The sequence below is a fragment of the Phoca vitulina genome, unplaced genomic scaffold, assembly GCF_004348235.1.
Source record: "Phoca vitulina isolate PV1807 unplaced genomic scaffold, GSC_HSeal_1.0 scaffold6, whole genome shotgun sequence".
Taxonomy (NCBI): Eukaryota; Metazoa; Chordata; class Mammalia; order Carnivora; family Phocidae; genus Phoca; species Phoca vitulina.
This window is the reverse complement of record NW_022589709.1, coordinates 19,646,282-19,661,803: the sequence shown is the minus strand read 5'-3', so window position 1 is coordinate 19,661,803 and position 15,522 is coordinate 19,646,282. Positions and strand designations below refer to the sequence as shown.

At 37.6% G+C, this 15,522-nt stretch overlaps 2 protein-coding genes across 5 annotated transcripts in view; both read left to right on the top strand.

Annotated features, from left to right (window-relative positions):
* The window catches only part of UIMC1 (ubiquitin interaction motif containing 1), a 138,679-nt gene that overhangs the window by 78,674 nt on the left and 44,483 nt on the right, over nt 1-15,522 (top strand). For 3 of the 4 annotated variants that reach the window (XM_032403789.1, XM_032403788.1, XM_032403790.1), the window contains 5 exons: nt 636-760; nt 1,480-1,585; nt 1,895-2,631; nt 8,976-9,040; nt 12,624-12,700. In XM_032403789.1, coding sequence (XP_032259680.1) covers nt 636-760; nt 1,480-1,585; nt 1,895-2,631; nt 8,976-9,040; nt 12,624-12,700 — 1,110 coding nt within the window. The remainder of the gene's footprint in view (nt 1-635; nt 761-1,479; nt 1,586-1,894; nt 2,632-8,975; nt 9,041-12,623; nt 12,701-15,522) is intronic. The other variant, XM_032403791.1, reaches the window with a different exon arrangement.
* LOC116632148 (non-histone chromosomal protein HMG-14) lies at nt 9,049-12,122 on the top strand. The gene has a single exon (XM_032403798.1). It carries the CDS (start codon nt 10,843-10,845, stop codon nt 11,146-11,148), a length of 306 nt encoding a protein of 101 aa, XP_032259689.1. The 5' UTR covers nt 9,049-10,842; the 3' UTR covers nt 11,149-12,122.

The following is a 15,522-nucleotide window of genomic DNA, read 5'->3' as shown; positions in this document are numbered from 1 at the left end:
TGATATAACCCTAGTAGTGTCTGATAGATACTTTACTCACAACAGATATTCTAGCTCATCTTCTACATTTCATGCTCCAGACTTGGCATCAGCCACTGTACTTTTATATCAGCCATGGTACCTTTCTCCAAGGTACCCCAGTTGTCTTTAATGGGAAATAGTGTTTGAAGATTACATTCTCGTCACTAGGGATGTTCTTTTCTGCTGGGTAAATCAGAGGATTCTGAAGAGTAAAATTCTTCTGGTTAAGTGTTGAGCACAAAGCAATGTGATATGTAGCAAAAAGCCCTGGAATAGGACCCAATTCCTCTATTTATTCATTTATCAAGTATTTATTGAGTATCAGGTGCCAGACACTCTTTTATACATAGGAGATGACAACAGTGAACAAAATAGGCAAAAACTGCCTTTATGGGAGTTTACAGTCTAGCTAACTCAGGATACTTATTGAAACAGCTGTTACTTATCTTGGCCAACACCTTACCTTTGGGTCTTTCCTCATTTATAAGATTATAAAATTGTATTAAATGGTCTGTATTGTTTTCATTTGAAAAGTTTAAAAATTTGTTTCTTGCTTCCATGCTTATTCAATGTTTGTGGTGTTCCTCTCCTCTCTTTTTCTTATCCTCTTACAGAAATGACAGAAGAGGAACAGTTTGCTCTGGCTCTCAAAATGAGTGAGCAGGAAGCTAGGGAGATGAACAGCCAGGAGGAGGAAGAAGAGGAGCTCTTGAGGAAAGCCATTGCAGAAAGCCTGAATGTAAATATGCTATGTTGAAAAAGTTTGTGAGGATTGATTAGCAGTATATATATTTTTATTACTTCTGCAGTGTTACATTTGCATTAAGAACTAGCTGTAGTAGTTTGTAGGGTTTTAAACTAGCAAATATTTCCCATAATAATTTTTAAAGTGCTTGTCGAATTGTTGAACCCAATTTGAAGTGTTTTGTTAATTTTATATGAAAGAGTTTTCTTCCACCCCATAGATTTTCAATACATGGTTTAAGAGAGCTAAGTAGTTGGCAGCTTCTGAAAAGAGTTACCAAGTCCCAAGAAACCAAAAGGGAGCAAGATAAGGTGTTTACCTCCCCTGTTTTGGGGGAGAACAAAGGCAATGAGAAACTAGAGGTGGGTTATGGCAGTTAAACATTTTTCAAATAATGTTAAATTGTGATTTGAATATGTGTAGTTGAAATTATTTTAAATGTGAAGGATATTTGCCAGTGTCAGGTCCTGAGCCATCCTTTATGTCATTCATGTCTCTATATTAGAAAAGGGCTTAGTATAGTGATCTACTATAGCATTTTGCACATAGTAGGCATTTGGTACCACATTGTGGAAGTCATTTGATTTGAGCATCTACATTTTGGAAAGAATCTCTAAGGGGACAGTGGCCTCCCTGTTTTGTCCTTCCCATGACCCTTCATGTATAGTTGTTTTAATAATAAACCTGGTCTGGTGTGGGATCACTTGTTTCAGAGTTGCCGGCCTTCTGATGCTTCTGCTACCAGATCTCGACCTCTGGCCACTGGACCATCTTCACAGTCCCACCAAGAGAAAACCACAGACTCTGGGACCACTGAAGGCATGTCTCCCTGTTCTGACTCCTTCCACTCATCAAGTATAACTATATCACAGGGATCTCATGCTGAGAGTAGATATACAGAAATGCCCCAAATCCCTTTGGTGGAATTAAAGAGGTTAAATCCAAAAATAGTTGAGATCTCACTAATATCCAGCATACTTTTATCTCCAAGGAAAAGTCAACATTTGGTTAAACACAAAGAAGAGCCTTTTACCCACATTATGTAATTCTTGGTAAGTGATAACTTACCAAGCCCTCTTAATAAAGAACAGTTTGTCCTTAGCCCTACTTTTTCTCAAATACCTACAGGCATATGGCAGCTGGTACCTCCATCACTGTTTAAAGGCTCACATATCAGTCAGGGAAACGAGGCTGAGGAAAGAGAGGAGCCTTGGGACCACACTGAAAACACTGAAGAGGAGCCGGTCTTTGGCAGCTCAGGAAGCTGGGATCAGTCAAGCCAGCCAGTGTTTGAGAATGAGAACGTTAAATGTTTTGACAGATGTACTGGCCACTTGGCTGAGCACACACAGTGTGGGAAGCCACAGGAAAGTACTGGGAGGGGTTGTGTTTTTCACAAAGCTGCCCAGGGTAGGGGGGACACATCTAGGCACTGTCTGCCTACCCCAGCAGATGCCAAAGGTCTCCAGGATGTTGGGGGCACTGTGCACTACTTCTGGGGTATTCCGTTCTGCCCTGCTGGAGTAGATCCTAACCAATATACCAAGGTCATTCTCTGCCAGTTGGAGGTTTATCAAAAGAGCCTAAAAATGGCTCAGAGGCAGCTCTTTAAAAAAAAAGGGTTTGGGGAACCAGTGTTACCTAGACCTCCTTCTCTGATCCAGAATGAATGTGGCCAAGGAGATCAGGCTAGTGAAAAAAATGAAGGCATCTCAGAAGATATGGGAGATGAAGACAAAGAGGAGAGGCAGGAGTCTAGGGCATCTGTCTGGCACTCAAAAACCAAGGATTTCCAAGAAAGCCCAATTAAAAGCTTGAAAGAGAAACTTTTGTTGGAGGAAGAACCAACAACCAGTCATGGTCAGGTAAGGGTCAGGATTAAGGATGATTTATTCACAGTTTAAACAAGGATTATTATAGCTATTTGTTCTTTTTGTGGTCTTTTTTTCTGATTTTTAAAGTAACATGTGGTCACTATGGAAAATTAGGAAAGTACAGAAGAGTATAAAGAAGAAAAAAATTACCCATAATCTCAGCATCAAGAGGCAATCATCATTATTTCTATGCATTTTAAAATATTTTTTCTTTTAAATTTTTCAACAAAATGAAGACTCTTCTGTATAAGCTGTTTCTTTTTCCCACTTAATAGTTTATGTTAGATCTTTTCCTATTTATTAAGTATACTTGAAAACATTATTCTATTACATGGATGTATCATAATTTATTTTTTATGTTTTAAAATTTTTACTATTTCTAAAAAGTTTTTGAATAGGTAGTAATATTCATGTGCCCCATAAATCAGAAAGATGTTAATGAAAAGTCTGTCTCCTATCCCCTCCCAAGCCAACTAGTCCCTCCCCTGAAGTCAACCTGTATCACTGGTTTCTCGTGTATCCTTCTAAGATATATTTTATGTGGTACAAGCAAATGTGTATACATACTCTTTTCCTCACCTTTTTTTACACAAATGATCGCATCATCTATACATTATTCGGTACCTTGCTTTTTTTCATTGAAATACTTCTGAGATCATTCCATAACATACATACTTAAAGAATTTCTTCCTTTTTTTGGATGTGTAATATACGGTGTATGGATGAGTTTATTTTATCCAGTACCCCTAATGGTGGACTTTTAGGTTGTTTCTAATATTTTACTATTACAAACACTACTGCAGTGATTACTCTTGTATGAAGATGTTTCATCCACATGGGAGATATTTGCATAATTTCTTGTAGATGTAATTGGTGGATCAAGGAGTAATGCATTTACAATTTTGTTACTGTTGCCAAATTGCCTTTTATAGAGGTTGTATAAATTTACACTCACAACAGTGTATGAGTACCAGCTTCCCCCTACCCATTCCAAATCAGTACCATCAGGACTTTCTCATCTTTGCCAATCTGAGGAATGAAAAATACTATCTCAATACAGTCTTAATTTGCACTTCTCTTATTGTGTGTGCAGTTGAAACCCATTTATATTTCCTTTTCTGTCTGTTTAGATCTTATGGGCATTTTTCTTTTTCAACAATCTTTTTCTTAGTGGTTTCTAGGTACCCTTTATATATTAGGGGAAGTGGTCCTTTTTGATATGAAGAGTAGATAGTTTCCCAGTGTATTTTTTCCCCCACATGATGGTATATTTCTGATTTTGCTTGTGGTGGTTTTCTATAATTTACCAAAAACAGTCCCCTGTTTGGGAACATTTAGGTTGTCTTTTCAGTTTTTTTCTGACGTGTCTTTTTTTTTTTTTTAAGATTTTATTTATTTATTTGAGAGAGAGAGAATAAGAGCGAGAGCACGAGAAGGGGGAGGGTCAGAGGGAGAAGCAGACTCCCCACCAAGCATGGAGGCCGATGTGGGACTTGATCCTGGGACTCCAGGATCATGACCTGAGCCGAAGGCAGTCGCCCAACCAACTGAGCCACCCAGGCGCCCTTTTTCTGACATATCTAGATTGTACTATATCAAAGCTTATGTTCTGTTTTTTTCTCTGGGTATTAGAAAAGCAATCATATAATTACAAACTGTGTAAACTATAAAGAGTATTCTGTTTTATGACTATACTGTTCTTTGTTCCTATTTCTGTTTTTGGGCTCTGAGTTTTTGGTTTTGTTTTGCTGTTGTTTTATTCTTTCTGTTATGATAAGGGTTCAACAAATGGTAGCTATGAGAAATGTCACAGCATAGTGTAGAGAGCATAGGTTTGGAGTTTGAATTTTGACTTTTATGTATGTCTTTGAGCAAGCCATTTAACCTCTCTGAATCTCAGTTTTTACATCTGTAAAGTGGGAATAGCAATTCATGGCTTACAGTAGTTTTAATGATTAAAGTGAATTATGTAAAATGTCCAGTGTGATGCTTAGGAGATTATAGGCACTCAATAAATGATAGTTCTCTCCAAGGGATCAGAAGGCCATTCATTGAGGGTACCTATGGGAATCATTCTTCCTCAGCAGCCGTATTCATCCACATTCTGGAAAGATTGCTGTATGGGAAGAAAAAGCATTTTTCTTAACAATTCTTCTAGTGACTTGCCTCTTTTCCAAAGGAAAGTTAGGTTGTACTTATGATAACATGTTTTGTTTGTTAGTTCTTTGCAACTCAGAGATACTTCCACTTAAGAGAATAAATTAAAGAATGAACATTTATTTATTGTATTTGTTGACCGATTTATTATAATTCAGTTTGTTAGCTTGAAAATCCCAGGGAACAGAGTTGTAGACCATAGACTTGTGTTAAGTTCTGATGTTTGAAAGCAGTGCCTTTGGAATAGCCTGGAAGTGTTCAGAACCTAATGGCTGGCCCTATAAAAATTGAAGTTCTCTAACTTCCCTGAACTGGTCATCAAATACTATAGATAGTATTATTGATTGTTAATATTTGGCCACAACCAATCAAATCAAGCTAGTTTAATTAAAAAGAGGACTTTATCATAAGGAAACAGGGTGCCTCCTAAATTCTAAAACAGGATGGTAACCAAGCCTGGACAAGGTACAGGGTCTAGAATATCATCTGTAATTTTTCTACATCTCATTGCTATATTGTATCTGCTTCATTTTTCTCCCGTGTATATTGGCTTCATTTGCTTCTCTTTCACAATGGTAGGTAGAAGACACTGATCCTACAGCTCCCAAACTTAAATACAGGTTAAAGGAGATTTATTCTTTCTCAATACCAATTTCAAATTTCTAGGAAAGGACCTAACGACCCCTTTGGGGTTAGTAGCCTTCACCAGCCCAATTGACTGTGGCCTAAAGTGGGGTCTGTGTCAAACTGTACAAATGGCTGAGTCCAGTGCTATAATACAGTGGGAGGGGTGACATACTGGCCTCAGTAAAAGGAGGCCAGGCAGACAACCTAGTAAGTATCCAGTATACTCATTGTCATTAACATTAATTTTAGAAATCAGTTAGAACTGTTGAAAAATGCTGAAAAGTTTAAAGAATAAAGTTGAAAGCATTCACGATCCTGTTATTCAGTGATATATATTCCTTCATCTTCTGTACCTATTTTTGTATGGTTTCTATCATATTTTTGTATTTTTAAGTTAACATTATGTAAATATTTTCTTATGATGTTAAAATTATTTATAGATTTCACTTTTAATGACTACATAATATTCTGGCTTATGAATTTATCATAATATTTTAACCCTTTTCCTATTGTTAGATATTTTGGTTGTGATAAACATCTTTTTTAAATAAAATGTTGTTTTATTTAAAATTGGTATCCTTAGGGGAGCCTGGCTGGCTCAGTTGATGGAATGTGCGACTCTTGATCTCGGGGTTGTTGTGAGTTCAAGCCCCATGTTGGGTGTGGAGATTACTTAAAAACAAAATCTTAAAAAAAATAAAGAATAAGTATTCTTAAAGATAGGGAGCAAGAAAAATTCTGGATTAAAGAGCTATGAACATAAAAAAAAAAAGACTTGCTATTTATTGCCAAATTGCATTTCAGAAAGGTTGCTCAGATGTGTACTCCTTCCCTTTAGCAATGTATGAGAATGCTTAGTTCACTGCAGTCTTGCCAACATAGAATAGTGTCTTTACAAAAAACAAAACAAATAAACTTAACCAATATTACAGTCAAATAATGAAAGTCTACAATTGTAATTTCACCACTTATATTGGTCTTTTGCTTTCAGGAACTGTGGGTAGAAAGAATTTCTGTGTTTATTAAACATTTCTATTGATTATGACTTTGCTGGAGCTGCCCGTATATATATGTGAGACTCCTTGGTTGAGAGAGATAGTGAAAGGTTCCCAGAACTAGGGATTTAGACAAACATTCACCTTGGGGCAAGTCACTTTAAGTATATATGAAGGCTATAAAAGCTTTAGAATCATATAACTAATTTCTGGCATCACACAAACAATAGAGAGGTTATGTTAATGAAGATGGAGAGGTCATCTTGTTGGCTATACAGCAGGAAAGTGGAGGAGTAGCATATTGATATGGTCACTACTTTTCAGGGTCTAATCTTTAATTTTTCAGCCCAGATACTGGAATTTGTTTTTCTCAAATGGCCAGATTCGGGGGAGGGGGGGTGAGAACTGACTTTGACTAGTCAAACTTAAAGCTGATATGTACACCAAATGACAGTTTGTTAAATTATTATGGGAGGTAGACATTTTTGGTGACCAGAATATTCAGGTCCACCATCTACTGTACCTCCTTGTAGGATGAAGGTACCTAGAGGGCTGAAAATAGTAATCAGGAAATGGTAATATTTAAGGGATGATTCATCTAGTCTGTGGAAAGACCGATAAGTTACCTAGTACCTGATAATAGAGGACTTTTGTCTGGTGACCAGATGATGTGTCTGTTTATTTTTATTTCCCAGGCTGTGGTGTTGAAGATACTGCTTGATTCTGAATCTTTGGATTTTTCTTTTTTAGATTCATTGCAGACTATTATCCCTTTTTCATTAACATGTTATTTCTTTAGGCAGAATGCAATGTCTTGATTAGGCCACAGCTTCCTTAGTTTAAGTTATATTTCCATCATGCGTCCCTGTTCAACTTGATTAGATTTGGATATTCTAATAAAATTTTGTTTGCTTATTTTGCTATGTTATTTTCATATTCTGGAAGAACCTCACTTTACTCCTATGTTTAGATTGCAGTCATTGAGGTGTAAGTTTAAAAATTAGAAATGATTTATTGAAATGAAGACATTCTTGGGATTCTATGTTGAAATGGTTGTAAGAAGATTATTTGAGTAAACAACAACAGTAGTGGTTAGAACATGGATTTTGGAGTCACATCCCAGCTCCACTTTTGGCCAACTCTGTAATTTTGGGCAAATTATTTAACCCGTCAAAGTTTTACTTTCCTTGCTTCCAAAAAACCTTAATAGTTTCTGCCTCAAAAGGTTCTTGTGAGGATTAAAGGAGATAATGCATTGTAAAGTGATTTGCATAAAGGCTTGGCACTTAATAGGTGTACAGTAATTTAAAAAAAAAAAATAACACCAAGAAAGGTAAAGATATGCTTTAGCTGAAGGTAGAGATGGAGTATCTTCTAACTCACCATTGCATTGATTGCTTCTGAAGTCCAAGTTTAGTCAACTGTAGTTATTCTAAGATGGTAAAATCTATTAAATGGGCACTAGGTGTCAGTATCTACTTTTTTTTGATATCTCAGTAATGAAACTGTTTTGTCACTGCAGAGTTCACATATTAAATAGGTGTCATATTTATTGCTGTTGTATTTTAGTCCTTTTGACAGTTCAACCCTCATTTTTCATAATGACTGCATTCCTGATCATTGTACAGCTTTATCTTCCCTTTGAATGAAGGCTCATCTCAGCTATTTCTGGTTTTAGTATATTTTATCATTTGCCTGAGTGGTACAGAGATGCCTAACTCACTTAGGTTATTTATATCCTGTTAGGAGACCCTGAAAACTTCAGCTAGTAGCTTTCTTCCTATTGCAAGAAGCCTCACAGCTCAGGCACTTCTTATAAGTTTCCCTAAGGCAGCAGTAGCTGCTTTTTCTGTGCACCTACATTTAATGAGCTGACATTTGCACCAACTTTACTATTAATCGTAGAAAATAATCTTTTTTTTTAATCTAGTCCCTATTTGTTACATTTCTTAAAAGATACCCTGTAGCCAGATACTAAAATCATAGTGGCAGATTTGTAGCAAAAGGAATCTTAAAACCTTCCCTTTGGGATGTTCTGTGTTATGGCTTGGTTTGTGTTCATAGAGACTTCTTTCACAGATAGCAGTGTTTTTCCCACTCGAATATTTCCATTGAAAACTGGGCTTTTCTCTGTATTTCCTCCTTCCACAACAAAACTTTATAGTTGCTTTTTTGAAATCATAATTCATTTGACTCACCAGTTAATATTTATGTGTCTTGCATTTTACAAAGTACATCACATATATTATCTTTTTAAATTCTCACAATAACAGTCTGTGAGGCAGTCATTAATAACCATTTTAAGATGAGGAAACAGATTGAGATGTGACACCCTAGATTACAGAGTTAATGGGTGATCCAGCTGTGATGTAAATCCCACTCTTCTGACTCCACAGGATATGCTCTTTTTTACTGAAACTTACTGACTTATGTAAAATGTTTTATTCTTATTGCTAATTGCTGAGTGATAATGCTGAGCAATTAACTTTTTTTTTTTAAAGAGGAGAGACCAGTTCATCTGTGCCTGTATATTTAGGATGTTATATTTCTTTGCAGTCTTCCCAAGGGCTATTTGTCGAAGAAACTTCTGAAGAAGGAAACTCTGTACCTGCCTCACAAAGGTAAGATTATAAGTTGTTAGGGGTCTGAATTCCCTGATGGTGCCAGAGTAAGAGAGATGAAGCACATGACTGAGACTGTACAGGGACAGCTTGCCAGGGATCTTTTAGCTCTTTTTATAAGCACAGACTAAGAAAAATCATTATCTTCCAGTTCTCAAATATGTATCTCATAGAAGCCTGGAATATTAGAGTGGAAGAGATCTTAGAAGGTGGTGTTGGTGGTGGTGGTATAATAGAGCCATCTTGGCACATATCCCATTTATACCATTCCAGAAAGTGTTTACATCCTGCTACTCTCTCAGCCTAGCTTCCTATGCCAATCTAAAGGCTCTAGACTAGTTTCTTTACAGTCCTTCTAGTCCTCCTGTCCCCTTTTATTCCCTCTGCTTACGCTTATTTTATCTGCATGTCCAAACTGTATACATCTTTTAAGTCTACTCTTAAGAGTAGACTTACATTTTTTATTGTATTTACCTGTATTTACTGTATTTTTTATTATTCATATTATTCAGGTCACAAAGAACATGGGTCACCCTCACTCCCTGTCCTGTGCCACTTTTAATCTGATTATATCTTATTTTTCCCTTAAATTGTTGTATTTGCATTACCTCCTCAATTATTCTTGCTGATTGATTGATGGGGTTACCTTCTTAGGTCTTCTCACTTAATAATACATAGTGGCTGATTGATTACAAACTGCACTTATCAACTGGATTGGATTTTTAATTTTTCCTTTTATCTGGTAGTTGACCTTTGGGGATTACTCAAGGGCTTAATTTTGTGTCAAGTGACCTCCATCTCTTATATGGAAGTTGAGGCCCAATTACCATTTGCTGTAATTTGGTGGTGCTTCTTAGGGTTTTGGTTAAGTTGAAAGTACTATGTATTTCCTTCTAAGTTCAAGAATATGGTTTTGGTTTGATTCTCCTGCTGTTAAGACGATTTTGGAAGTGGTTTTAACTGGAATAGGCCCTTCGCTTCTTCCAGACCCCTCTGCTTTGTTGTGGTGAGCCTGTGCAGAGCAGATGTAAGTTTTAATAAATGATGATATGCTTTGTTACCAGGAGAGAGTTGGAATTGCAGGCAATGTGGTTTGACTTCAAATTGATTAGCCCATTTTATAAATGTCAGCAAATTGTTTTGTGATGGACCCTTTGAATAGAGCCCTAATGTTACATGCAGAGTAAACTGTGTCTGGCTTGGGTTTACAACAAATGTTATGAGATGTTTTATTTAGAGAGAGAAATCACCTGTGGTTTCCTATCAGGATTTAGTTATTTATCATGAATCGGTGATGGTTAGTCTCTCTTCTCTGTGGTTCTTGGTTGATGTAAGGTTTTATTTTTTAAGCATCCTCTTGCATACTTGATCAAACTAGTCATAAAGCTCTGTGAAGCATGAGGGGGTAGCTCAGATGCTCAGATCTCTCAGCCATGTGTTCCTGTGTCAGGAAGAGATTGCACTCCATGAACAGGCAGAGTAAACTTTGGAAGGCTGGATGATGGGAGCAGGTCATAATTATGTTACTCTCAGAAGAGATATTTAACTTGTGTGGGCAGGTTTTGCTGCAGGGCAATTTGGAATTGTATCTTTTTGTTGCTTGGAAAGCCACATCTTGAGATAAAGAGGAAATTTAACTGCAAGGTGAGGGAAAAGCGAGTGTGTTAAGAGAATCTCCATAGGGGTCGCAGCAGCTCGGGCGGCGGGAGGAGCGGTAGCGGCCTGAGGCAGCCCAGCTTCGCGAAGGCTCTCGGCGCGCCGCGGCCCGCAGGCACCCGGCACGCGCCCGCCCCGCCGCCACGATGCCCAAGAGGAAGGTCAGCTCCGCCGAGGGGGCGGCCAAGGAGGAGCCCAAGAGGAGGTCGGCGAGGTTGTCAGCTAAACCCGCTCCTGCAAAAGTGGAAACGAAGCCAAAAAAGGCGGCAGGAAAGGATAAATCTTCAGACAAAAAAGTGCAAACAAAGGGGAAAAGGGGAGCAAAGGGAAAACAGGCTGAAGTGGCTAACCAGGAAACGAAAGAAGACTTACCTGCAGAAAACGGAGAAGCTAAAAATGAGGAGAGTCCAGCCTCCGATGAAGCAGGAGAGAAAGAAGCCAAGTCTGATTAATACCATAAACCATGTCTTATCAGTGGTCCCTGTCGCCCTTCTTGTACAATCCAGAGGAATATTTTTATCAACTATTTTGTAAATGCAAGTTTTTTAGTAGCTCTAGAAACATTTTTAAGAAGGAGGGAATCCCACCTCATCCCATTTTTTAAGTGTAAATGCTTTTTTTTAAGAGATGAAATCATTTGCTGGTTGTTTATTTTTTGGTACAACCAGGAAATAGTGGGATATTGAATGTGGGAGGCTTTGATTGTCTTGGGTGTCAGCTCAACATTCCATAGATGGGGTAGTTTTTATATCCTATAATACCAAGCATACTAAATGGCAATTTGGAGTCAGTCGTGCATTTACTATGTCTTGAATATTTTAAATTACTTCTATTCCCATGTTGTTTTTGGTAGAATTGTTTCCTAAAGAAAACCACTCCTAGATCTTGGCTCTTCCGGTCAGAATTCTTGTGCACTCTGTAACATCTTGGTCGTGGTAGTCCAGTTTTCCTAGTAACTCTGTTAATGTGCTGTGCAAGATTGAGAATTTGAGTATGTAGTGTATATGATATTAAATTGTGAATTAATGGGACTTAACAATGTAACAGTGTATCAGCATTTGAAGATCTTGGTACTCGATACACTGTTAAGGAAAATTTGCCTCCAAATTTTAAGCTGGAAGGTCACTGGAATAACTTTTAGAAAAGAATCACAACTACATGGTTTTTTTAGATTTTCGGTATGTACGTTAACAATTGTGTACAAATTGAAATGTCTGTACTGATCCTCAAAACAACCAATAAAAACTCAATTAAAGAATTTCGTGAAGCACATAAAAAAAAAAAAAAAAAAGAGAATCTCCATATTTTCTCTTACGAGTTTACAAATCTCTAACCTTCAGAAGGCTGAGATGGAGGCTATAAAACACCATTGATATTCTTTTTTTTTTTTTTCCTCTAAAGGTGTATTTATTTATTTGAGAGAGAGAAAGAGCACGCTTCAGTGTGTGCACAGGGAGAGGGGCAGAGTGAGAGAATCTTTAAGCAGAGACTCCCCGCGGGGAGCCCAGTGCAGGGCTCAATCCCACAACCCATGAGATCATGACCTGAGCCAAAACCAAGAGTCAGATGCCTAACCTAGTTAGCCACGTAGGTGCCCCCTGTTGACATTCTTATATGGGAGTGGAGTTTTTGTCTTCTAGGGTATTCACAGATAGTCCTTACCCTTCAACTTTCCTTTGTAAAGACTCAAAAAGGGGGGTCTTTTGGTTCAGTGATTTCACTGGAACCAGAGTTGTAAGCATGTTTATTTTCCCCATTTCTGGCCTGGAGTTTTCACTACCAATTCCTTGCTTCCCTGTTGTGCTTTTGTGGTATTGGACGGCAGGTATTGGATTACCTGTGGCTTTGTAAATGACTCACCATTGCTTTTGGCCCTGTGTTCTGATTTATTATACTGGGATCCACTTGGGGTTTGGTTCTTTTTCAGCATTGCTGCTTTGACCAGTAAGAGAAGCTCAGTCCTTATGCCAGAGAGTTCTGCAGAGGAAATCACTGTGTGTCCTGGTAAGCACCCCACTGATCGTACTGAATTTCTGATCCCTAGCTATCTACTTTTCGTGCCTATTAATTTTTCTGGCTTTTCCAACCCACTTTCAGGAGGTTTATGCGTGATTGATGTATGTGTGTACATATCTTCTCCACATATATATATGTACACATACTTTAACATACACGCTTTTTTAGTGGACATTAGCTCTGATTCTCAGTCTTTTCTCAGAGATATTTTAGTTTTGAAATTAATATGCTCTTTTGTCTCCTTGTTTGCTTACCAGCCTCATCAGAGATGGCAGCAAAGCCATCAGGAATAGCACTTAACTGTACATTCAGAGGCAAGAGGACTCTATGTTTTGGTTTATGGGTTCTCCAAATTGGGCTGTCCTCAAATCTGCCTGTCCTTAAGCAGATTTTTCTCAGAGCCTTTTACTAGTTTTACATTGCCATTCACTCCTTATAGCAGAGGGAGTCTAGAAATTGAATTTTGTGCAGTTCTGTCATTGACTTATTTTTAATCTCAGATAAGGCACTTAACTTGGTTAAGTACTGTACTTTGCCTTTTGTTAATTGTAGAGATGAAAAGACATGTGTACCTTACTTTAGGTACAAGAGATGCTCATTCAGAGTTGCACATGAATAGATTTTGACATACAAAATAATTTTTTTGTTTTAATCACAACAAACTTTTATTAAAATTAAAAAAAATTTTTTTGCTAATGGGATTTTATTTACTTATTTTAAGATTTATTTATTTGAGGGGGGAAAGGGTGAGGGAAAGAATCTAAGCAGACTCTGCTGAGTGCAGAGCCCAATGAGGGGCTTGATGTGGGGCTTGACTCTCTGGGCTCAGTCCTATAACCCTGAGATCATGACCTGAGCCGAAATCAAGAGTCGGATGTTTAACCTACTGAGCCACCTAGGTGCCCCTGTTTGTTTGTTTGTGTGTTTATTTATTTATATATACATACATATACAATGTTACATTAGTTTCAGGTGTATAACAGTGATTTGACATGTGTTATGCTGTGCTCCCCACGAGTGTAGTTACCATTTATCACCCTCCAATGCTTTTATAGTACTATAGACTATATTCCCTCTGCTCTACCTTTTATCCCTGTGACTTATTCATTCCATAACTGGAAGCCTGTATCTCCCACTCCTCTTCACCCATTTTGCCCATCCCCCACCTCGATACACAAAATAATTTTATTTTTTTTTAAAGATTTTGTTTACTTATTTGAGAGAGAGAGAAAGTGAGCAAGCGAGCACGGGGGGAGGAAGCAAAGGGAGAGGGAGAAGCACACTCTACACTGAGTATAGAGCCCGACGTGGAGCTCCATCTCATGACCCTGAGATCATGACCTGCGCCGAAATCAGACACTTAACTGACTGAGCCATGCAGGTGCCTCACACAAAATAATTTTGTTTTTTTATTTTTATTTTTTTAAAGATTTTATTTATTTGAGAGAGAGTGAGAGAGTGCATGAGCGGAGGCAGGGGGAGGAGCAGAGAGAGGGAGAGGCAGACTCCTGGCTGAGCAGGGAGCCTGATGCAGGGCTGGATCCCAGGACCCTGAGCCAGAGGCAGACGCTTAACTGACTGAGCCACCCAGGAGCCCCCACACAAAATAATTTTAAATGAACTAAGATACCAATTATCTAAGGGAACTCTTGAGTTGAATCATTGTATAATATGAAGAATTGTTTTGTGATATGAACCACTACTTTTTAAGGAATTTGTTTCAGCTTATATTTTCTTTTTTTGCTTTTCTTAAAAGTGAGGCCAATTATATATATCAGTAACCTCATTCATATGAGATTGAGGGACTTCCTATCAATGTTTAAACTCTTTGGGCAGTAAGTATTGTACACATAATTACCGTAAGTCATACCTAGTTTTCCCTTAGGTCTCATATAACCTATCAGGGTCAGAGAGACACATAGTTTTCTTATTTTGGTTTCTTTCAACTTTTTTTCCTACAGAGACTTAAACTTAGTTTACACATTATTCTACGAAAGACCTATAAACATTTATAAACATTTGGCAGCATATCATAAAAGGTCTTTCTTTACTTATTTTTAAGTTTAATTTTCTTTCTTTCTATTGAAAGTGGTTTCTTTCATATTCATACAATTCATATTTTATATAAATTCATATAAAATGTATTTGAATTACTGCCTGATGATACCCACTAAGAGACCTCACTACCAAGTGCTCCGATTTTGGCAGGAGCATTCAGGAATGCTGTGCTATCTTTGTGAAAAGAAAACTTTACAACTCCGTCCCCTCCCCCACCCCACCTTGGATTGCTGACTATGCCATCCTGTTAGGAAGTCACTCCAGTCTGTTTAGGATGATGGCATGTGATGTACCCAGGGATCTTGCAGGAGGAACCTGTAAATAAAATAATTTTGAAAGCCCTAGTTAATGAGAGAGGAAAAAGCAGGCCCTTCAGGACTGAGGTTAGATAACTTTTATGATCATGACTTGCTGTCATTAGCTTGCTAATTAAGTCCAACTGTTTGCTGACAAAAACCACTCCTAAATGAGGTTGCAAAAGGTTTCCATAACATTACTGTTCCTTTTGCTAAGAAAGTATAACTACTTCTCCATGAAGCCAGACTCCTGAATCTCTTGGTAAATATATAATTTAGAAGCTATGCATCTAAATTTTCCAGAAAATTTGAGTTCTCAATGTGTTCTAAATGGGTGAAATGCAGATTGAGTATAGTAGTCCATCTTACCTATTTTGTTTTGTCTTATATTTCTGAAACTTCCGGGGATCTGATACTCAAAATTATAACATCTTTTTAGAGTTACTCCCTTTGTTG

Excerpts from the sequence above, each read along its gene's own strand:
- LOC116632148 (XM_032403798.1), top strand. The coding sequence starts at position 10,843 with ATGCCCAAGAGGAAGGTCAGCTCCGCCGAGGGGGCGGCCAAGGAGGAG.